Raw genomic sequence first — 24,203 nt, 5'->3', positions numbered from 1 at the left:
CTCCCAGTGAGTAACTAAGGCAGCCCCTCTAAATGTCACCGAGGCTCCAGCGCTGATCCACTTGTGTTTGTACAGAGTTGTTTTCACGACTAATAAAACCATACGTGTTTACATGGCCTTTTGCGGAACATCAGATTTCTTCTCAATCAATTGTCTAAGTCAGACTAAAAGCCTTTCTGGGCTTCATGGTGCAGCTAGAACAATCCTTCATTTGAGAATAAGGAAATAAATGCGTCAAGAAGTGGTCTGTCTGCTCGCGTGTATGGTGGTTGAGTCTGGTGCACTGGTAAAATCTGCAGAGACTGCGGCAGGAATAGGGCGGAGTGGGACATCTCAAGCTACCTATTGCTATCCATCTTCCATGTTTATTAAGGAGACGACATTCCTTCTGATCACTAGCTTCTTTCCTGACTCAGTCTGGATAATCAGGCCCAGTTCTGGAGGCCACAGACGTGTCTCTCTCCATTCTCAAGCCGTTGCTGAGGTGTTTCTGGGTCACTTGCTTGTCTAGGCTATCTGTTGTCTGCTCCAGGTTGCTGCCTCCCAGCTTCGTTGATCTTTTTCCTTAGAGGTTCTGTCAAGTTCCAGAATGACTCTCTGGAGTTGGAATGCTAAGGTGTTAAAACCATAGGCACACCCAGGGCCTTTCCCTAGAGTCCCTTCCCGTCCTTCTCATCACTCACCAGGGCCAAGGTCACCTCTTTATTGAGTAATCTACACCAGCCAGCAGGGTGGAGAGAATAAAGCTTGGTTTACCAGGAAGGATTAGAGCAGAGTGACAAACCTTGTTTCACCTTGAAAAGCAGCTCCAAGGTTAGAGTGAATGCTGGAATGCTGGAATGCTGGAATGCTGGAATGCTGGAATGCTGGAATGCTGTATTGAGTTAGGTTCAGAGTGGAGGTCCCCCACCCCAGGGAAACATTGTCTGTTGTGGACATTGTGAGAGTGAATTTCCTCCCCCTAGCATGCAGAGTCCCCACCCCATGTAGATGCCTTACATGGGAACTAAGCTTTAGGTAGAAAGACAACCCTCAGATCATTAGCTCTTACGTATCTGGTATCTGGAGAGAGGAGGTGTCATGTGTCGACAATCTTGGTGGAGGTTGAAGTCTACTTATGACCCGCCTTACCCAAACAGTCACATAAAGACCCCGAATCTCAAACTGCATTTTTATTATTTTTTAATAAACTTTATTCTATATTACAAATAGTTTTTTTGTTCTGAACTGCAAAATAGGAATGCCTTATATTTACATACACAGGTATACAATTAATTATAACAAAGGTACCGAGGCTTACCTTTACCAAGTTACAACTGGGCTCCAATTTAAATAGCATAGGTTTTCTTTTAAAAACTTTTTTTTTAAATCTTTTTGTTTTTATTCTTACTAGGATACTCTTTTTAAAAATCAAAACCAGAAGACCCTCCTTTTTTTTTTTTTTTTTTTCAGAGATTCCCATCCACCTGTCCTTGCGGCTCGGGATAACACTGTTGTCTAAAGGTATATTTTGCTTTCTTCTTTCAAAGGGTCGGAATTCAAGGGGAGAGTTTTGGAATAGAGGTGGGGCAGGCTGGAGAAGGGTAAGTGGTGAGGAAAACAGAAGGGATCTGTTCTAGCTCTGCCAGTGGCCTTTCTCAGACTCACAGGGCCGCTGCAGCTTCTTAACCCACTCATGTATCCAGTTCCATCCCTCCTTCCTTCACTCTCTTAGCATCTGGGGCTTAATTCTGGGTCCTCTGACCAGGCCAGAACCCTGTGCTCTCTCTCATACCTCAGCTCTTGGAGGCATTGTCTTTTGTGGTACCTGGAGTTGCTGGTTGCTATGGTAACTGGACAAGACCCTGATGGAAGAGACAGAGGCTGTTCCCTACATGCTAAGCAGGGAGAAAGGCTGCATACAATCCTTCCTTCCCATCGAAGGTCGGGGGACCTGGTTCCTGCTTAGAGCACCCTACTCAGGACTAAGCTAAGACCACGTGTCCCAAAGACACCAGGCCCAGGTAGGGAGAGATATGAGGAGTGTCATCTATTCTCCAGCCCTGTTACTGGTTTCCAAATGGAAGCAAAATTCTTTGAGGTAAACTAGCTTTTGTTTTTAAAGAACGGAAGGTTTAATAAGCCAACAAGCTGACAAGAATGCCAGGGAAGGGACAAGGGAGACATCTTCCCCTTGTTTAGATAGAACTGATCTCTGCACAGAAATGAGAGGACATATGCCATCTTCCTCTCTTGCTTGGATAGAACTGAACTGATCTCTGCACAGGAATGTTCCTTGATTCTGTTTGCTGGAGAGGTCTCTGCTGCAAAGTGTTTTTGCGGTGCTGCTTAACTGTACCCTCTGTTTTGAACTCCACTGTCATAAGGGAGCCCTTCCAACATGTGCTTGAGTCTTAACTTTAAATATATAGACAAAATAAATGGGCAGAAGAGGAAGAAACTGGCTAACTGAGTGGCCACTTGTATTTGTCTTATTGGGGACAGGGTGCTTGGGTCCCCCAAAATGAGCTTAGGTGCAGTTTGAAGGAAGCTGAGAAAGAATTTGAAGGACTCAGCAGTTCCAGGGGCAGCTCAGAGAGGGAGGACTAGATAGGAGCCCAAGGAGAAGGGAGGAGGGAGGAGGGATGTGAGTTTCCCCAACCAACTACTTAGAGCCCTCACCGGTGATCTTTGCCAGGAGGTAGAACATGACCTTCTCTTCACTCCTTGGGAACTGCTTGCTCTGCTCAGCTTCTGATAGCTATCAGTCTACTCAAGGGATTCCATCCAGGTGCTCACAAAGGCATTCTGTCTTTACAACCGAAAGACGTAGGGTTTTTTTTTTTTTAAACTTGGATGTTCCCTCTAATAAAAAGCAATATTATTGAAGAGCAATGATCTGTAGCAAAACAACAACAACAAAATGTCTCTCCTAAGATTTGAAATGTTTCCTTCAGTGATTGCTTTCTAAATGGGAGAGGGGTGTGGCCCTCATCAGAACCTCAGGGTAAGCTCGCAAGGCTCCAGCCTCTTTCTCAGGAGCTGCCCCTTGACCTCCACCTGCAATGGTCCCTCAGCTGCTCACTTGTCAGCATGAAGCTCGAGTTGATTCTATGCCATCAGGAAAATTTGTTCCTGATGACAGGAGTATTGGCCTTTCTCAAGATGAAGCATTTACTTGCTGTCTAGTGAAGTCAATGGCAGTGAGTCCTAGGAGAGATGGCAGGACGGGGGCTGTCTTATTTCTATCAAAATGAGAGGTGCTTAGGCCAAGATAGACCACAGCAGCATCACCCACGGTCCTGGAAAGTGTGTCAGAGTCTGTCTCACATCTTAGAGACCACTGGGGATGCCATTGCTTGTGGTTTCCCTAAGGGAGGACCCACAGGGTGTTGACTGGAGGAGGGTGACCCTTTCACTCAACGAAGCAGCCAAAGCTGGGTTGGGGCAGCACTTACTACTAATAGACTAAGGTACTGAGCAACTCCTGTATCAGAATCAGTACTTGGCCTCAGGGAGGCTCCTTGTACAGGAGGTTCCAGGAAGAACAGGGAGGAAGCTAGCTGCCAGGGTGGGGTATAGTCAGTAGACAGACATGCAACTGGGGGTGGGAGTGTGGGGTGGTAAATAAACACCTCAGAGTCATAAGGAGGTGGACAAGCTGGGCACTATATCAATATTAACCCAGTGGGAACAGGAGTTGAACCTGGGAGCATAGAAAGGCTTTGTCTGTTAGCAGCTCATGCTTTCTTGCAATTGTCCTGGATGCTCTACCTTGAGCTGCAAGATTCATTAAAAGTATTTCTCTTTCCAAATGTGCTGCCATTCGGGTACCACAAGCTTACTCCAGGGCTATGGGCTTCCAGCATGGAGGCTCCAGGGGCTGGGTCTGGCCATGCATGTTGCACAGGGTTGCAAAGTACCTTGGTCTGGGGAATCTTCTATTTATCCTCTGTCCCCAAGTTTAAAACTATACTGAAAGAAGAAGGCAAGAAAGTATTTTCCTGAGGAAGTAACTGACTCAAAGGCTAACTTGACTTCATGGCACTAAGAAACATTAGGGCGTCTCCTTTCACAGAAGGAGGAAGACATGACCAGACCATGCCCACACCTAAAGAGACATATGCCACAGAGACATAACCAACCCGCAGATACCTTCCTTGGTTTCTTCTACAAATTCTTTTGCATTCAGGACCCTATCAAATTCCTTGCTAATCTCCCTTCAAGATTCAAATCCTCACTTGGCCTGATATTTTGGATGTGTGATCAGTACCATTTTGACCAGTGGTGTTATGAACAGGAGGATAGAGAGGTGAATGGGAGGTGAGAGAGACTACTTCCCCTCTGCCCCCTCCACACATACCTTCGGAACAAACTCTAGCAGATAAATGAAAGTTTCTCCTTTAACAGATCTGCAACACCCTGCAAATGAACTCTGGAAAGAGGGCAAGGCACCACTGCACTGCACGGGCAAGCTTCTCTGAGTTAGTTCTCTGGAAGTTCACAGACCACCAGGGTCTCTGGCTGCTAAGAGGAACTAGGGTACCCCAAGGGGGAGTTGGGTAGGAATATATGGGAGGATTTGACAGATTTTGGATAACATTGCCTATACTTGCTTTTAAATGTATCACACTTGCACCAAAAATTCAAATGGAAGAAATGGAAAGTAAACAACAAACAAACAAACAAACAAACAAGCAGCAAAAAGGAGAGTTTTTTACAGGCAAGATGGACCTCAACTTCTGAGTTCCTCAAGCAAGCCACTGGGACTGCCTACATTACCAAGTAAAGTAAAATAACTAAAGCCCCTCCCTCCCAAGAGAAATGAGGATACGCAGGAAATGTGACTGTCCTGGCCTCTTTCTTCCTGATATGTGTGTTTCTCTGAGGTGTTTGAAGTTTTGCTTGTAACAAAAATGACAAAAAAAAAAAATTCTGTACCGACAAAATAATAACAATAAAATCATCCAGTAAAAAAAAAGTCAGCAAGGTCACGAACTCTTTTGCTGCTTGTTCATATTTTTCTAACTGTGCAAAACTTAAAACTCAAATCTCTCTCGCTCATGCATCTAAACACACACACAAACACACACACACACACACACACACACACACACACCCCTTCCTTCTGTCCACAAGTCTGCATTAAATAGGTTCCTGTCTCTCTTCTCCCTAACCCTTCATATGTGTAAAAAGAGACCTTTGCAGCTGAGGTACTCTTCCAGCCTAACCCCCACATGCACCCTAAAGCCTGCCAAGTCCTGTGGCTTCATGGAAGAAAACGATATGTGGTGACAGAAATTCTACATGTCTCCACCTGGCAGTTGGTTTGCCAAAACCTTTGGTTTTCTTGTTATTGTTTTTCATTACCCTTCCCAGACTCCAATGCATCTTTCCCCAGCTTCCTCTTCCTGTTTGCTACATCGGTGTGTCTTTGCTGTTTGTCTACAGCAGTGCCACATGGGGCCTTCTGCTCTGAGTCGCCACAGTTCAGCCTTGGTAGGTAACATTTTGATTTCCTGTGGATAGAAGAATGTTCCTACCACATACACTACCACTCAGTGACGTACACTGACACTGAAGACTGGACAGATGAACCAGGGGACAGAGAAGGGGACTGTCTCAGCATCCTCGTACATGGATAAGAAATCCTTGCATATTTCCTGCGGGTTCCTGGGTGCCTCCCCCAACCCTGTTCTCTCATATGCAGAGGGACTCGGTGTCCTTACAGGGGCAGGATGACAGACACATGGACTTTGCTCCATATGAAGCTTAGTGACGGAAAGTAATGGTATGTGATGCATGGAGAATGAAGGAAGGCGAGACTGTGGGATGCTATTAACACCTTCTCCAGTGCCTCTCTTGCCTCCATGAGTGTTGGACAACAACAAGCCAGAGCTGCCTAAAGAGATTCTTGCTTATGGTGGAGACTGGTTCACTAAGTATCTATGATATTTTCAAGACTGTGTGTTCCCAGGACCCACCAAAAGACCACCTCTTGGCATAGCCACTTGGTACATTTCCAAACACACATTTGCTAAAACAAAATGGCATATCCAAAGATGGAAAGACACGATGGAGACGTAAATGCCAAGGCCATTGTTTAGTGGTATGTACTGTTCTCCATATCCATCCAGGTCCCTCACTTAGCTCTCTAGTCCCTTCCAGGCACAAGCTGTTGGCTGAGGCTGCTGGCGTCTTGTTTTGTCTTGGTGTGCGTAAGTATGTTTCTTCAATGGTAGGTGACTTCAGGAAGGGTAAGAGGAAGAACCACTGAAGAGACAGCTGAGATGTTGATGAAACAATTCCCACAGAGGTCTGGACATTTCAGTGACAAAGTCATCTGCATAGCAATGGCACCGGATTCTGCAGGAGGGACAAGGGCTAGGCCTTCTGGCCTGGCCATCTATGGAGTTCTCTTAGACAGTAGGGATGGAGCCTCGGAGACGGCTGGAGGTAGACTCTCCTGGATGCATCTGCATTTCATGGTGAGCATTGGTGATGGTGACAAAGGAGCATGGAGATGCCTTCTCTAGACAACACACAAGGCTCTGGCAATAGATCCTTGACTATGATCATGATGCATTTGAACTTGGGGTGAATAGAGAATAATTCATTGATGCTTCTGGCATACATGGCATTCTTTTTCCTCTTCTCTCTCTCCATGTTACATTTCTGCTATTGGGAACCAGATTAGATAATGTAGGAGCATCTCCATGGTGGAATGTAACTGTTACCTTTTCCTGTCTGACTTTCCACAGGAAGGGGAGGAAGGTCTGTATGGCCATTCGGAAGGCCTCCAAGGATATTAGAAGGGGACAGAAGGCTGCTGGACATCAAATAGATAGGCAGCAGCTGCTGAGAGAGCATCTTTAAACTTCCACTGGTCCCCAATCCAACATCAGTAGGAGGCAAGGCCTTTATCTCACAGTTACAAAGCACCCAGGCCCACTGCCTGGCCTCTGGTTGTTGAGTGTGTTGGAAAGGGAGATCCGAGTGATGTCTCCTACTTCAGATAATACTGAGCTCACAGTTGCTTCCCGAAGCCAGGTTTTGGACCACAGTGGGGATTGCCAAAGCAGACGGTGAAGTAGCAGCATAGGAATGTTCTGTCCTCAGCTCCTCATCCTTTCTGAGCCCTGCCACTGATGCATGGGGCCAGGAGCAGCTGGGAGGGAGCCTGACTCTGAGATCTGGTCAGGTCCCTCACTATGGCCTGGCCATCCCTCAATTGATGGAGGGTCAGCGATGTGGTCCAATTCCGCTGGCAGAGCAACTGAAAGAGATGGGACTCCGGAAGGAGGGAGAGACAGAAGAGGCAGAGAAATGAAAGGAGAGACGGCGCTGCTTGGGGATTGCTGCTGATGCCTGTCGGAACTTGCACTTGGTAAAGATGATAATCTAGACTGAGGCACGGCTTGGTGTGTCCCTCCCTCCAGGATGGCCCTGGAAGGACAGTTCTCAGCTGTCTAAGCTCATGAGGGTTATGACTTGTTCTAGTTTGTAAGCCAGTTTCTGCTTTCCACACTGGTCATCATGGTCCAGGGGTCCAAGGATCTGTGGAAGGATCAAAAATGGGAGATTACTAGTCTGGGCATATGCACCTGTATTTCTAGGGTACAAAATAGACAGTATGGATGTTGTCAGGGCACTAGCGTGTCTTGTTACTACTGATACTATTGTGTAAGCAAGCAAGCTGAGTGATGCAGGTATGGAGAAGTGAGAAGCATGTGAGACCCCGTGTCACCAGACACCAACACATACACAGTCATACTTGGATAATGTGTGCATTCCACTGAGAGATGGCTGGCCGAAGGAGAAGCCTTGCTGCAGATGCCTATGCAGAGAATCCTGTCACCTATAGTCTCAATGGCATCTGGCGAGTCCCATACCCAAGTGGGATGCTCAGGGGAACAGAATATGCTTTTCTGTTACAACAAATCCTACCTTTCCTTCCAAAATAAAGAAGTGCTTCCCCAACAGCTCCTTGAGACCCAAATATCCACAGTTAGAAAGCTAGTTGGCTTAACTTGGTCTATTAAAAGCCAAATAGCCCTAAAGGAATGAAGCTATAAGTTGAATTGGTATTTAGCATTTCTGAGGTCAGGTGGTTGATAGAAGGCAATGATGGAGGATTGCACTGTTTGTGGGAAAGTTTCTGGGCTTTCCCAGAGACTCAGGACATGCTAGATTGAATCATTGTTCTGCCAGTTGCCAGTCTGGTGATCTAGGGTGAAGCATGATCTTTCTGAAGGATCATGCTTCCTTCTCTATAATCTACATCTGATTTGTTTGGGTGCAGTGAGTAAGGCCAGGTCACACACATGAGCACCCTAGGCACAATGCCTGCCCCACAGGAAGTACTAGACAAGCAGGGTGGGGTGCTCTCTGGTCTGAAGGGTAAGGTTGGAGAGCAGAAACTGCTGGATGAGTTTAGGGAGACTTGAAAGCACCTTGGGCTTTGGATTTCATGACTAGTTAAATTAAGTTGGGGATATCATGTTAGAGAGCTGCTTATTGAGTTGGTGAGGAATTGTCCTTTACTGCTATGATGCTAAAAGTAGGCAAGTGCTCTCATAGGGGATGGGTGAGTGAAGCAGGAATCTTACAGTGCCGTTTCACAGAACAACCTTATTAAGTTTCCTGCTGCAAACAGGAACACTATTCCCTGGACCCTAACTGGTCTGCAGACTGGTGACAGGGGTCTTTCCCCTAAGGGACTCACTGCTGCTTTCTGTTAACATGAGGGTCATAGAATATGTTGTTCATAGCCTGAAGGACATTGGGCTCTGTACCTTCTGGGGTCCTTTAGCAGGGCTCTTGAACTTTTGGATGACAAAGTTGTAAGGGGAGAAAGAGCCTGGGCACTGGCTTCAGCTCTTGGTATGACCTTCTGCACCAAGAAGGCAGCAATGATTCAGGGACTCTGGATCCTGAACTACTTGGTCTGTACCTGCACAGCTAAGCAACTCCCATAGCACCTTTGTATTGACTAGAATGAAGGCAGAATCCACAGTGATGGCTACCCAGGTACTGTTTTCCAACTAGGGAACACAATGATAAATCATGCACACCATCCCATTCTATTCCTTCTCTTCTTCAGCCCCATTCATTTCCACTCTTTTTCTGCCCTCCTATTCCACTCTCTCCTGTTCTACTCTCTCCTCTTTGACTCCATCCTCTTCTGCTCTGTTTCTATTCTGCTCTGGCCTGTTCTGCTCCACTGGATGCCATAATGCACTATGTCATCCACAAGAACGAGGAAGTCTTTGTTCAAAGAGAATTAGATTAGAGAGGAAATTTTAAAAATTAAAAGGCAATAATGGAGAGAAAAGCAGCTGGGTCTGGTGGGGCATACTGTGTTCCTAGATATTTTAGAAGGTTGAGGCATGAGGTAAGTTCAAGGTCAGGCTTGGGTCTCAGGGTACAGATTTGAATTAAGACCAATCTTGCAAATTTGTGGAAACTATCTCAAAAGAAAATGTGGTAGAGCCCTTGTCTTGCATGTGGGAGGCCTTAGGTTCAGTCCTAGGGCAAGGGGTGGAGAGGAAAAATGCAATAGGTTTGTATATCTGAGAATAGTTGTTGCAGAATATATAGACTGGATGACCCCCCAGTGCCTTCTTTAAGTCCCACAGTTCTGTCCTAGGTCTAGATGGTAGAATTTCCATGACAGATACATGGGGCTGTTTCCATGCATGAAGCATTCAGATATGGCCCCCATCTCTGTCAGTATAGGTGCTGGCAGGGCAGGGCAAAGCATACCTCCTCACTGTATTTGCCCACATAGGAGAAGATCTCTGAGAGCGCACTCATTGTGTTGAACTCATTCATGTGCATCCGCGATTGCTCGGCCAGGTACGCGTTCATGTCCTGGTCACTTATCGCCGGCATCTTCCCAATGTCTGAATAATACCTGTGAGGAGTGGGAGAGAGACAGAGCTGGAATTATATACAGAGAATATACAGGAGACACAGAAGCTCTAAGTGATGGTACCCTATGCTGTGATCACCCGGTGATCACGGTAATGTCCCATCTGGACTTCTACGTCACAAGCAGGGTGACCCCTCTGCAGCTCTGATACAGAAGATGCTGAGAGAGAGAAGACTGTGGGAGGGTGGTCAGAGAAGAACCAGGAGTCAGAGGGTTTCTGGTCCAGAGCATCTACTTTGTTCCCAGCTCCTGACACAGGGCTCCAGCATGCCTTGTGCCTTCTCCAACAGGGTTGCAGGGTTCTTCTGAACAGTTGTTCTTCTCTGATGGCCTGTGCTCTCTGGAGGTTAAGAGAAGAGAGGCGGAGGCTGCTGGGAGAGAGAGGCTGGCAGAAGGCAATCAGTCACTGTCACTTGCAGCTGTGCACTGCTGTCAACTGGTTAATTAGATGCCAGCATTTACATTTTTAATTTCTGCTATTTGACATTTTATGCATCAGACCTCCAAGTCCCCCGCCAGAGGAGAGATGCACAGTTTCCTAATGAGGAAGTAAGAGGTCCCTGTGCCCCTAAGACGACCACTTTCTCATCCTCTACAATGTGCTTTAGGGTTGGTTGTAGGTGGCAGGAAATAAAGAAGAGGTAACTGAAAAGATGGGGAGTCACTGGCAAGTCAAGTGGTCCTGTAGTTGCTGGCCCATGTTACACCAAGTCACTGGGCTGCAGGGCTGCAGCCATCAGCATAAGGAAGAGAATCAGCATCAGAATCTGGGAAGGGAGAAGAGATTCCAGGGCAGGGAAAAGGTAAGGCAGGTGAGGTATCAGCAAGGGGTTTAAGGAGGGAAACTCCTTCAAGGTTTTCTGAATCTTGACTCTCAGAGCTCCAAGGGCTCAGGCTTCCTTCACAAGGTTAACCATACAGTGTCACTGTTCCTGCTCTGTGTGTTTTTCTGCTTATATCCCTCCCTCTTCTGACAGGGTATTCCTGCCCCATTCCCTTGCCACTCCCCTAAATTCTCCCTGTCCCCAACAGTGCCAGGACTTGGGTGACAGACTCATCATAAATGGTGCTTTAGGGCTCCACCGATCCCTGGCTCCAGGCCTACAGTGAATGACAGCTTAATCTGTGACCAGAATCTTCCCAGGCATGTAAGAGCAGAGATGGCTGCTTGCCTTGGGCCACAGTCTGCTGGGATTGCCACTGCATTTCAGGGAAGGAAAAGATCTGGTCACTGGCCAGGGAAGGGGGTGGTCAGAAGGAAACTCCTGTGGCCTCAAAAACCAGTTTCCTGCAGCAGACACAGTACCCACTGCCTGTTGAGTGCTATCTTGCTGTGTGGTTGGCAAGGAGGTCTTGGTCTTTGGCTTGCTGCCTAGGTGATAATGAGTCAAAGGCTGGATGATGAGACCTTTCAGGGAGCACTTGAGAAGATTTGGAAGATGTGCTGCCCTTGGCTCATCTAAACTCCTGAGTCCTGTCCTTAACAAGGCTCTTTCTTACAGACTTCCTGTCCTCAGAAACCCCATAGCCCTTGCGTTCTTGACCTGCTTCATTTCCGTTCCTTCACCCTAGAAGGCGTTTCTATTAACAAGGCAGGCTCTACCGCAAACACCTGTCTCCATGCTCCAGTACTGAGGTTTGAGTGAGTTAGTGATGTTCTAGATACTGTAGGTCCAGCAGGTATCTCCATTCATTGCCACTAATAAAATCTGGATCCAATAAATGCCAACCTTCCAGTTTACAGCAGAAGCATAAAAGTTTCACTAGCAGGTCCCTGACCTTGCCATTGCCAAGATTTGTGTCACTGTGCCCTCATGGATCCTGTGACTACCAAGCCAGATAGGTTTGCCAAGGAAAAGTTATCTTTGAGGTCCTATTCCTGAGAAACTGAGCAGTGATTTCTCTCACTTTCACTACTGTGGCCAACAGCTCATGGGACATGGCTGTGTTCAAGGCTTTTGTCCACATGGTTCTACTCTGTCATCCGTAGAGAACCAGTCTCTGTGTGGGATGGAAAACTCAGGTTCCCACAGAGAGGACATAACTGTCAACAGAAGTGAAGGCTGCTCCTGTTGCCTGCCTGTGAAACTGTCAGGCTTCTTACAGACAACACAGGCTCCCCTGCTGCCTTCATGGTCCCTGAGGGACATAGTAGCCTAGGCTAGAGATTATTGTCTGCACACAGAACTGACCCTTTCCATGCCAGAAGCAGAAGATGCTTGATGTCTGTCCCTTGCAATTGTTTGCCTCCTGCAGAGTGCATGAGTAAGGCATTTCTCCAAAGAGAATATTTAGGAAAAGTGAGAAAATGAGTGTGTGTGTGTGTGTGTGTGTGTGTGTGTGTGTGTGTGTGTGTGTGTGTGTGAACGAGATAACAGAGAAGTTTGTAGACGGTTGGAAAATAAGAATGGAGAGGGTAGGTAAGAACAGGGACTAGAACTTTCTCATCTGAAGCTAATGGGTGAAGACATGTTGACTAGGATGTGCCTTCCAGTCTTCTCCCTGATATGCCATTAGCTCCCCCATGGTATGGCTTCATTTCTGATACTCTTCTTTGCCCTGAGGAGACTGGTCTGGACCAGGGCATGTCTGAGGTTCTCTGTTAGCCCCTGGGCAGATCAACTACATCGCTTCTTTATCTTTGGAGGTTCTGGATGGGTGGAGGCAAGTGGCTAGAGGCAACTCAGTTACTGGCTTTGTACCCTGTTCTCAGCCCTAGGCTGCCTGCTGTTCAATGGTCCCATTCTCTCTGCAGAGCTTAGCTAATGCTTCCATTCCCTCCAAGGCTCTGCCCAGCCTACAGCTAGCCAGTCCATCCCCCGCCCCCCAGGCTGACCATGACCCTGCATGGAGTCTTCTCCGCCATGCATACAATTCCTTCTTCCCACTCCCGCCAAGCTGGCCTTCATGCTGGGACTTTAGCAGAGATGCCTTATCGATTGCTAAGAATGCAATAAAGCCCTGACAATGAACTTCAAACAAGTGTTCTCATCAGCTGACTGCACACGGAGAACAGAAAGGTCAGCCTTGACCCTCTTCTTGAACTTACAGAATTTCTGCCTACAGCGAGCCCCCTCTTCAGAGAGGCTCTGAAAGTTACCTAGCTCTCCTCCTCCCCCATACCAGAACTGGCTGGCCCTAGCAACCTGGACTGCTGACTTCCATTGCTCTGGCAGGGAGGGGCTGGGTTCTGCCCATGACTTTAGGTCACTTTTCTTGCTGAGCTTTGCCCAACCTAGTGGGAGGCCAGCCTCTGGGGCCCCACATCAGAGCTCAGGGAGTGCTATTCAGGCAAAGGTCCTGGATTCTTCCACGTTCGTTCGTGAGTCTGAGTGTGATGGGTAGAAAGAAGCTGGAAGGAATCTTCAGCGGAGTGTTATGGTAGGTGGATGGAAATACAGACAGGATGTCATTTTGAGCCTCATGCTGTGATGCCTTTAAATGTGGCTTTCAGAGGCCTCTGGGAGTGGATGGCTGATGTACCCCAGACTCGGAGGAATGAAAGCCTCACTCCTTGATCCCTCCAACTCCAGCTCGTGGGTCTTGCTAGACACTAAGATGTGAGAGCTGCAAGAATGGGTCAGGTCTAGTGTTTCCCTTTTGCCCAATACACTCAGAGTGGAGCACACAGACGCATCCGTGTCAGCTTAGGGAGTGCGTGCCTGCCAGATGCCCAGGCTCCCCTCAGAGCTGCTTCCAGGGCAGCTTTCACTTATATCTAAAGCCAGAGATCTTCGCCACTGGTAGGGAGATGGCACAGAGTCCATGAGGGCTAGAAGGTGTATTTTCTTCGATGGTAGGGAGATGGCAGAGTCCATGAGGGCTCCTTAGAAGGTGTATTTAAATGCTTACAATGTGTCACCTTCTTCGTGCTATGCTGCATGTCATAGATAGCATGTTGTTTGTACATAGCACACCCTGCTGTGGGCCCTGAGTGAGCCAACAGCGGCTCTTCTCTGCTCAGCTCCTACAGACAAAGTCTGCACATGGTCAATGAGTGAGAGTCATGCTGCTAGGGACAGGGTTAAAATCGGAGGAACCGGGGGGTCAGAGGGTAATGGAGTGTATATAAGCAGAGCATGACATTCCTATAGAAAATGTCATAATGAGGCCCATTACTGGGCATAATGAATATGAAACAATAGTCTTTAAATAAACAATAACAACAAAACAACAAAGAAAAGCCAACCCAGGAAAAGTAGAGTCCACTGCTACTGATGGTACAATAGAAAGGACAGCCAATCACATGCCAGCTTCAGGAGGATGAACAATTGGGTTCTCTCAGTGAAGGCAGTACAGCAATCAACAGTTCTGAGGAAAGCAAGAGGCTCTCCTCTCACACTTAACCACAAGCAAAAACCCGACTGCGAGAGTAAAGGATGGAAGCATTCAGGGGTCACCACCACTACCATGACAAGGTGCGTAGAGACAGAAGTGGGATGAGGGCTGGGAAAAGGATGGTGGGATGAGCAATGGGAAGATGTATGTTATGCATGCATGCATGTGTACTGTGTGTATGGTATATAGGTGAACGGACATGGATGGCATGTAGATATGTGTATGTACATATTGTGGTTTCATGTATATACAGAGTATACATCTGTTCACAATACCTGTGCCTGCATGGAACACTACAGATGCATGTGTACATGATCTATGTATATGTTACATATGCTCTGCATGTGTATGTGTGTAGTAGAAGTATGTATGGGGGGTGGGATTCAGAGACTACATCTCCTTCTGGGCCTAAAGGATACTACAGTCATTAAGATCCATGCTGTTCCATATAGGGAGGTGGGTCACTTGGTAACCTCTGCTAGATTCCCAGTGCTTGCTTCAGTGTGGAGGCTCTGAGTTGTGGATGTTCCCACTGCAGGGACAGCTGTGGCAGTGACTAGTCTGGAAACATCAGTCTGCTTCCTGTTCCGGGGTTATAGCCTGCTCCAGACTGACACCCCCAAGTTTCCATAGGCCATACTCACCTCTCTACCCAGTTCTTGTAGCTGGGAATGTCCTTGGCGTAGAGCAGCTTGTTTGAGGGGGAATCCTTGCCCAGTCGGTGCTCCGAGGTGGAGCAGGAGTCCATGAAAGTCTGGGCCACCACAGAGAGGCAGGCATCCGTGATGCTGTTCTTATGGATGTCAAACACAAACTGAGGGTTCTTGATCATATTCACCCAAAACCGTAGGGGCAGGCTGTGTGGAGGGAAGAAGCATCTCGTCAGGAGTGGCAGGGTAGTGGGGTACAGCCTGATGCATCATTGTTCTGAGAAGGAACAATGGACACATTCCACAGAGCTTGGAAGCCATCTGTGACTGCTGTGGGAAGTAAAGGGTAGAGGCAGGGGAGTGGGTCTATTCAGCATACAGGAAATCAGCAAGATTGGGGTGAGGTGGGGTTCACCTAGAGACGTACCACTGGAGGAATGTGAGAGGATACCCAGTTGTGATGTGGGACTCTATGCTTTCCTTTTGGAATAGGAATCAGCCCTGTGCATACCACAAAGCAGAATTTAGGTCTTCATTTCTATCTGCCTGTTGCTGGGACTGTCTCTTGGGTAAGCATAGATTTTTGCATCTGACTGCTTACTGCATGATTTGGCAAAAGTCACACCCTTGTTTCCTGTCTAGTGCCATAGGCTACTTCCTGCCTGTGAAGGAACTGGCATAGAGGGTGGGTATGACCAAGTGATCTTTTATCACCAGGATGCCATGTAGCACTAACCCCTTCTTTACCCCATAGCATCCAATCCCTTCCCTCCTGTCTTCCAGTCAGTACCTACTGAAGGGCTCAGTTAACAACAGGAAATACAAGGACGGGGACACATCCTCTGTCCTCAGGAATCCTGCATTCTAGGGTTGCAGGGACGGTGCATGCAGCCAAATGCACGTGCTTCCCGCTGAGAGCAGAGAATGTTGGACTGAACCAGGCACCAAATCTACACAGACAGCAGCCCTTGCAAAGCCTCTTCTGAGGGGACGCCCGATGAGTCTGTTCTTTGTTGTTGTTATTCTGTGAGTATGTTAGTGTAGGAAGGGAGGGATATATTTGTGAGTTTGTGCATGTGGAGGCTAGGGTCACCCTCTACTCTCATCACTCCGGAGCCATCACCTCGAATTGTTTAGATTGTTCTTTTGAGACAGGGTCTCTCACCCGCCTGGAGCTCACTGACCAGGTTTACCTGGCTGGCCAGAAATCTTTGAAGTCCCTCTTGACTTGGTCTCTCCAGTGCCAACTTACAAGAGCAGACTACAATGACCAGCTTCTTCTATAGGTGTTGGGGATTAAACTCATGTCCAATACATGCATGGCAAGCCCTTTACCAACTGAGCCATCTCTCAATTTTCCGTTTCCCATTTTGAGACAGGATCTTAAGTAGCCCAGGCTATCCTTAAATTTATTATGTGGCTGAGGATCCGCTGCCTTTGCTTCGTAAGTACTGGAGTTCATGTGTGTACCACAACACAGTTTATGTGGTTTGGGGGCTCAAACATCCCCAGGTCTATGCTTACTTAAAACACTGCTTAGCTGTATTCCTTTGATGGACGACAGGTAGGAAATGCACATATAGAGACAAAGAGAAAACCATATCGTAGCCTGATTCTGTAGTCACTGCACTAGACAGAAGGCCTGCAGGTGGAGGAGCATCCGGAGCACAGCATTTTGGGCTGTGTTCTTCCTGCCTGTCTAGCTCTGCAGCTCCCACCAACCTGCTGAGCTGCCAGGAAGGAGGGGGACAGTGAGGCCCTGCTTTCTTCTTTCTCTCTGCTCCCACCTCTGCCTCCTGCCTCTTTCCCTGATGTTTTATTGTTGTTTTGGTGGCTGTGCTCACGGCTGGTGATAGTTACAATGCCGGCGTGTGTTTGGCTCGCCTCTTAGAACTTAACATCTTTGAATTACGTTATTTCAAGGCACCAGGTACAATAGTTTTGCTCGTGTTCTATCTGCCAGCAGCCAATCTGTATAATACAAACAACAGGCACCATAAATGCGGGAAGACCTGACATCCGCAGATGCCAATCAATCAACAAGCATTTATTAAGTCTCTACATAAGTGCCACATAGGGTTGGGGCAGGCACACTGAGGTTTGCTAATATCTGGTGTCTGTCATTTGCATCGTCACGGGGAATCTAGGGTAGGAAATAAATGGAGTGGCAGCACATGGGTCCAGGGTCTCACAGTGGCTTCCCAACCTTCCTAAAAGGCAGTCGTGGTTTCTGGACTTGAAGCTCTGGGCTTGGTTTCCCTTCTAGGTTATTTTCCTATTCCAGTCTCCCTTGCTTTTTCCTTTGTCCCACTCAGATGAGAGGTGTTGGGAACCCACGTGGCGGCTGGAACTGTTTTTCCCTGTCCCTTAAGCCAGCAGTGAGGCAGGTGTACCACACAGGAAGCAGAGGCACCATTGAAGCTCCTGCCTAATGAAATATTAGCATGTTATTAACATCAGCGGTGATGCTCATCTCCGGCTGATTACAGCCACTCCGGCTAAATGGGAAGGAGTGTTATTTAACAGAGAACCCGTAGAGAACTGGGGAAGAAGGGGTGGGAGGGGCAGGCGAGTCACACCTTGAATCAGGAGTAAAGAGACAATGCCCTCAGCAGCGGGGATGATGAACTCTGGTCACAGACAGAGCTGATTGTTTCTAACTGCATAGGGTCCCTGGCACCAGGAGATGAGGGCAGGGACAGGAGACACCCTTCTAAGGAAGAACTTGAAGCTGGTGTCATTCTTCCTATAGTAAACGAAGTGTGCTTTTTTCCTGGGCTCCCTATTTCCAGGTCCATGTCTATAGGCAGCACCTGCAACCTTGGGATGACTCAGTAAGAAAGCTGCCACATGGGGGGGGGGGTTTACAAAGTCACGAGGGCTCAGTGGAGCATCTGCCCCATCTGAAGGTGGCTGAGACTAGGTAAAGAGTCATCAGGGTGATGTAGATTTGGGGGTGGGTGCTGCCCCTCAGATGCCTCCCAAGAATCACACAGGCAGGACTCAGAGAGGCGAAACCTAACTCACCAGAGTGGCTACACAGAATGGAACCCAAGTTCTAGGGTCCCTGCTTCAGAAAGTTGTTAAGGAATCTGCTTCATGGGCTGAGCCTCTTTGGGGGCTAGTGATCCTCTGCAAGTCAAAGAGGGAAAGGCCACAGAATGTCCAGGAGAATAGCACTGATACCCCAAGATGACTTCTGCTTTCTCAGTTGTCAGGTCTGGGCCCCTAGATGGGCATCAGGGTGCCTGCTTATGCCCTAGAGCCTGGCAAATCCTAGTAGTTACAGCTCTGGGCACTAGGTCTATGCTGCTTCAGAAGAAACAGCTGGCGAAGAATGGCCTGGAAAGGGGGCAATCGAGATTCAGTTCTAGAGGACGGGCATCAGCTAGCGCTGCTGGAGGTAGAACTCTCAAGCAGGGTCATCGCTGCCCGCGCCTCATCAATATTTACTGAGCTCCATTTCTTCAAGCTTCTGCATCCTGTGTTGAATACTGATGCTTGGCCTTGTGACTTCAACCTCAAATGAAATACTCGCTCCATACAGATGGCAGGGGGGATATTGTGCATTCAAAGGAGAGTGGGGCCCATGGTAGAGATGCTTGGAGTGTTGTCAGTAGTTAGAAAACCCTGTGTCATTCAGGGAACACAACATGACTCTGGGCAGTTTGGGGAAGAAAAAGATAAGCTGATTGGATAGGGTTGGGGTGTTCCTCATTCAGCCAGGCACCATCTGCTTGTGCCTCAAAACCCTCCTGACCTGTTCAACACGTGCATTTCCTATGCTAGCATTTGTCATGTCTATAGACAACTGCCTCTCGTCCATCCCACATCTTTACCTGCTGGCTTCCCGAGGGCAGGGACCCTAACTAGTCTAAGAGCCTCAGTATTAGTCATATTGCCCCATCCCCAGGATGCAGTTGGATGCCACAGAGCCTGGCTGTCTTGGTATTTATGAGCTTTTGCTCATCGAATTAGCATAGTTTGTTGACTGAATAACTGGCTGGGAAGAAAGGTACAAAGACAGATTAGAGGAGAGGGAAGTGAGACAGTGGGGTAGAACAGAGCCTGGGGTCCAGTAGAGACTCTGTTAGCAGGTTGACACTGGCCAGCTCACCGCTGGAAAGCCTGCCTCCCTGATGCAGGCCTGGGTGGGCGGATCACTGATCTCTGTAGATGTGCCCTTCCCCCCTTCACTTACCAGTTGCTCTTCCAGGTATGGCGGACGTGTGGGTCATGGATGCCATGCTTATCAGCCTGCTCATCAAGGAAGTCAAACATGTACTTGATGGCTAGGGGCAGAGCGGAACCACGGTGGGCTGTGCTGAAGATGGTCTCGAACAGGTCATCCACAAACTTCTGCAGTGTGCCCTGGGGAAGGGGACATTCAGATGCAGCCCAGGCTAGGCAGATCTAATCTGGGGGTGGGAGGGTGGGTTGGAAAGCTACCTCAGGGACAGGTCAAGTGAGGTCAGTGCTCTGAACCTCTGCTGAACATGACATTGGGGAGGGGGTGGGGCGGGAAGAGGAGAGGACACTGCGCATCAGATCTCCCCTTTCACAGTTCCCTGGGAGTTCTACCTTTCCTCTGTGCACAGACCATAGACAGAAGACACAGGACAAGGGCCAAAACTACCTTTCTCTGTCAGTCACAGGGTTTGGTTTCATATCTCTGCCAGCGCTATTGTATCACGTTCCTAAAATGCTAATGAGTATGCTTGGTCAGAGCTGACAAATACAATCTGCTGGTTCTGTTTGGCTACTATCCACCCTGGCTAATGACCATCTGGGTCTCTAGAGAGACCAAAGAACCCAGACTCTGAAGAGGAAGGCTAGAACTATAGGAGTGGATGATCCCCAGTGTCAGGATTAGAGATAGCATCCGCAAAACTATAGATACAGCCACAACCTTTCCAATGAGACATGGCATCCCTGAGAAAAGGTGGTTCTTCCCTAAGGAATGGTGGGGGCATGGGGAGACGTGGAGAGTGTCTGTGGCTGAGACAGGGTGCTGAGGAAGGTGGGAAGGAAACCTTAGATTGTGTGCTAATTGATGTCTGCTTGGATATTCCCAGAGTGACAGGTTGAACAGGATCCTGCAGCTCGATCCCACAGCACCCCTGGGCTCATGACAGTGCCTGATGTGGGAGGTCAACAAAAGGGCCTGGTGCATGCTTAGCACCTGTGCTAGCAATTACGTGTCTGTTTGGTATGTAGGATGCATGTATGCACGTGTATGTGCATGTGTGTGCACATGCGGAAGCCAGGGGGCAGCCTCGAGTGTTTTCCTCCATCTCTCCCCACAGTTTATGAGACGGGATTTTTGCTTGCTATTTGGCTAAACTGGCTGGTCAGCAAACTCCAGGCAGTCTCCCTTCTCAGCCTCTCCAGCATAAGCAAGGCACTGTGCATAGATTCCCTTTCTAATGAGGACTTAGACTATCAAACTTGGGTTCTCACGCTTTCATAGCAAGCTCTTTACCAACCGAGCCATCTCTTCAGCCCTCAACCCCAGTATTTTCATGGCGGATGAAGGCCCTTCCTGTGACCACACGTTCCCTGTACCCTGTTCTCCTGTCAGATACCTTTGTGGCCAGTAGCCGTGTCAGATAGATCTCAGACACCATCTTGCTCCCCCGATCCCCCTCCTTCTGGTCTCCATGTTCATGGTTCTTCACCAGATGCCACAGCTTGACCCCACTTTCCAGGTCAGGGGTGATCATGGGTGTTCGGGAACGGAGGCTGTCAGGGCTGCCTGTGTACCGGATCATGTTTTCTGCCAATGTAAGAGTGCAGCAGCCCAGTAAGAGTGCGTCTCGACAGTCCTAAACCCAACAGTCCACAGCACACTCCTCTCCCAAGCCAAAGCCACTATTATTTGCTCCTTCATGCCACTGGCTGGCGCTGCTACTTTGCCTCCAAGTGGCACATGCCCCGAAATGCTTCTGCCTTTCCTGCCACCTACAGAAATTAACTGTAGCGAATTCTACCCACTCATGCCGCCCTGACTCCTGTACTTGGCATTGAGTCAACCCTTAATTATTCAATTTGTAGAAATATAAGCTTGTGCTTCTTGTACACTTTTCCTTGTACGTGCTCTCAAGTCCTGTAGCGCATGGGGCCAATTAACTGCACATGTAAGAGCAGGTAGCCTGTGTTTCTTAATGAGTCTTGGCTAGGGCAGCTGCTCATCTCCATCCCACGCTGGCCCCAACCAATTCTTCTCACTTACTTTATGATCCTCTTCCTCTATTTTGAGTTATGGTAAAATGGGAACAGACAGGCAAAGGATGAGGTCCCTATCATACCTGTGTGTAGCTTAAGATGTTCATCTCTTTATCATCCAAAATGACTGGTGGTATCTGTCCCTTTTCCCCTAATTCCTGCTTTACAACGAGAATGCCATTGCTCAGGGTGATCATGTGACCCCGAGCACATAAGTGGTGACAGAACAGGGCATTTCTGGAGCTTTGACATTATAACCAGCGCCCTTTCCCCTCCTTGCCATTCCTGCCATTGCATAATGACAGTGTGATCTTTACCAATCGTTCAAGCTCTGTGCTTCTGAGTTATAACTTACTAATATAAATAATAGAGGGAAATAATAATTATTTAATTCACTAGATTATTTCAAATGTGATGTGAGATGATGGGAAAAAGTAAGGCTTATAGACTGTATGACTTCATGAAGGTTAGGTTCTCTCTCTCTTTCTCTCTCTTCTCTCTCTCTCTCTCTCTCTCTCTCTCGTGTGTGTGTGTGTGTGTGTGTGTGTGTGTGTGTGTGTGTATCCATGCATATGTGCGTGTGTACATATGTGGAGACCAGAGGTTCATCTTGGATGCCATTTCATAGGTGTATCCCTCTTGCTTTTTAAGATGGTTCTCTCATTGGCCTGGAGCTAACCATTAAGCTAAGTTGGCTAGCCAATAAGCTTTAGGTACCCTCCTATTTCCACTTCTCTAGAGCTAAGATTACAAGCATACACCACCAATTCTGGCATTTTTACCTGGGTTCTAGAGATAGAATTTCAATCCTCATGCTTGCATGGCAAGCCTTTTATGAGTGCAGTCGTTCCAAGCCCTACATTTCTTTTTGCATGCAGAAAAAAGTTCATACTTATGCCCCGGAGCTAGCAATTAGGACCAGTTGCCCTGTGCCAACATGACTGTTTTCCCCAATGGTCACCTGACCTGACCCTCTACCTCTAGCCGATGCCGTTTGTTGACCACACCCACTCTGGATGCCTCTGCTTCCCACCCCTTACACCTGATGAGATCTTACCATATTTACTCGCTGAGGTCCTGGAGACAGTGGAGTTATTCACTGCATTATAGGCTGTCACTTGCTTGGACACTAAAGCCACCAAGGAACCATCCGGTACCTACAGGGGTAAAGGTGTCTAAGAGCTTGGGCATAGAAATTCTTCCCACCCATTCCAGGAAATAGGGACAAATTAGGATTATTTCCAGGCAACGAGGGGCAATTAGCGCCTTGCTAAAAACTTAGACTTTGGGAGCTACTCCCTCCCCTTTTGATAACACAAGACAAAGACCTGAGTTGTAGCTGCATTACATTTTGTGGGTTCTATATGGTGCAACGTCTGCTCCCTCACTTTCTCCCTCCCTAGCCTTCTTGGAGAGCATCCAACCTTAAATGCTCAGGATGCCTTCTAAACAGGGTCCTTGAAGAATCTCCCCACACCCTACAAGAAACAGGCACGTCAGCATCTTATCTCCAAGGAGACTAGAGTCTCTGACTGGGTGATGTCAGCTCCCCTTGGAGCTCCCCGACCCCCTTCCTTTTGGTCTCCATGCTCATGGTTCATTACTTCCCGACAAAGATCATGGGTTGCTGGTGAAGAAATAAAATGGGGGCTTGGTGTCGAACCCTGAGTGCTTGTAGCTTCCAAGAACTTTGCCGTCTACTGGACCAGCTCCTGGCTTCTGTGGTCAGCTCACCTGGTAGTGGGCTACTGTGTTGAGTCTCTTCCAATCATTCTCAATCTTGGTGGTGATATCTTCGTCCTGCAGGATCATTCTCGCCCCACTTCCTTGTCGCCACTCTGCAGAGAGAATGGTGGCAATTCAGAAAGGCCCTATGGTCCCTCCTGGGAGCATCCTGTCCCTGTGTGTCTCACATCGGAACCACATGGTGCCATCTCCAGAATGCATTCACAGACAGACTAATGCAAGCACAAGTCCCCCCAAGAGGATGAATTTTGATGTTGTCAAGGCAGAGAGGGCCAGACCACAAGTTCTGGTCCCAAGTCAACAAATTATGTCAAAAGAAAGGGGACATTAATAACACCACCTGTTCTCCCTGCACCTGTGAGCGCTCAGAGCATCACGAAGCACTGTGTAGTATACAAGGGATGAATGAACTAGAACTCAACAGGACACAAAGGGCTCAGTAAAGTACTGGCGAATGCAGGTGGCACTATCACGACAGCTCCACTCACTGTCTGTATTGGAAATTCCCAAAGGTGGTGAAATCTATTTTGCAGGTTCACTCATGCAGCCCCTCACCTTTTTTCCTTGGTATGTTTTGCAGGGAGTGGTGGATCACCCTTGCAAGAGGATTGAGTAAAAACTGTATGGACCATTCTTATACCCCCAAACTAAACAACATCATATATACCTCTGTCTCTGTGTCTCTGTGTCTCTGTGTCTGTCTCTGTCTGTGTCTGTCTCTGTCTCTCTGTCTCTCTCTCTCTCTCTCTGTCTCTCTCTCTCTCTCTCTCTCTCTCTCTCTCTCTCTCTGTGTGTGTGTGTGTGTGTGTGTATGTGTGTATAAAATTCCTACTTCCCTGTCCCCCACTTCAGTATCTACACCCCAGGCTCTTATTGATGCATTCCAGAAAGAGACAGGATTAAGAGCTGGTTTCTCACCAACTGGAAACCTGTGTCTTATTTAGCAGAGATCACATGAGGAGAGAGAAGGACACATCACAGTCTTGAAACACACATGGAAATATATGTGCATGGCAGCTCTCCTACATGTGCTCACACATGTGTGTGCGTACGCATAGATACCATCCCCATGAGCACACACCTGCAAGTGGTAACAGCCTTTTCAAGTCAAACGTAACATGTGTCCCAGCCAAGTAGCTGCTGGCCTGGTTCTCAGGTAGCCCATACAGTGAGTCCTGGATCACAGATGTTGGCATTACTGATTGTGCAAAGCACACTGGGTTTGCTCAGAGTGCATGCAAATGGATACAGGCATCCCTTGCATAACACCGCCTGCCTGGCCTGTCAGAATTTTTCCTATGGGCCCCAGAGACACATGTGTAGATTCCTGC

At 48.0% G+C, this 24,203-nt stretch overlaps 1 protein-coding gene and 1 long non-coding RNA gene across 3 annotated transcripts in view; one reads left to right on the top strand and one right to left on the bottom strand.

Moving 5' to 3' along the window:
* Window positions 1-1,157: 1,157 nt before the first annotated feature.
* The window catches only part of Plxna4 (plexin A4), a 440,342-nt gene continuing 417,296 nt past the window's right edge, over window positions 1,158-24,203 (bottom strand). Inside the window, exons 26-32 of the mRNA XM_032906796.1 lie at window positions 22,861-22,964; window positions 22,184-22,283; window positions 20,487-20,677; window positions 19,103-19,272; window positions 14,896-15,108; window positions 9,745-9,895; window positions 1,158-7,536 (exon numbers count right to left, since the gene is read on the bottom strand). Coding sequence (XP_032762687.1) covers window positions 7,441-7,536; window positions 9,745-9,895; window positions 14,896-15,108; window positions 19,103-19,272; window positions 20,487-20,677; window positions 22,184-22,283; window positions 22,861-22,964 — 1,025 coding nt within the window. The 3' untranslated portion in view covers window positions 1,158-7,440. The remainder of the gene's footprint in view (window positions 7,537-9,744; window positions 9,896-14,895; window positions 15,109-19,102; window positions 19,273-20,486; window positions 20,678-22,183; window positions 22,284-22,860; window positions 22,965-24,203) is intronic.
* The window catches only part of LOC116903990, a 133,031-nt gene continuing 123,075 nt past the window's right edge, over window positions 14,248-24,203 (top strand). For both annotated transcript variants that reach the window (XR_004388321.1, XR_004388320.1), the window contains exon 1: window positions 14,248-14,331. This is a non-coding gene — a long non-coding RNA (uncharacterized LOC116903990). The remainder of the gene's footprint in view (window positions 14,332-24,203) is intronic.

Source organism: Rattus rattus, chromosome 6 (genome assembly GCF_011064425.1).
Source record: "Rattus rattus isolate New Zealand chromosome 6, Rrattus_CSIRO_v1, whole genome shotgun sequence".
Classification (NCBI taxonomy): Eukaryota; Metazoa; Chordata; class Mammalia; order Rodentia; family Muridae; genus Rattus; species Rattus rattus.
The sequence above is the reverse complement of the archived record's forward strand: the minus strand, read 5'-3'. Positions and strand labels throughout refer to the sequence as shown.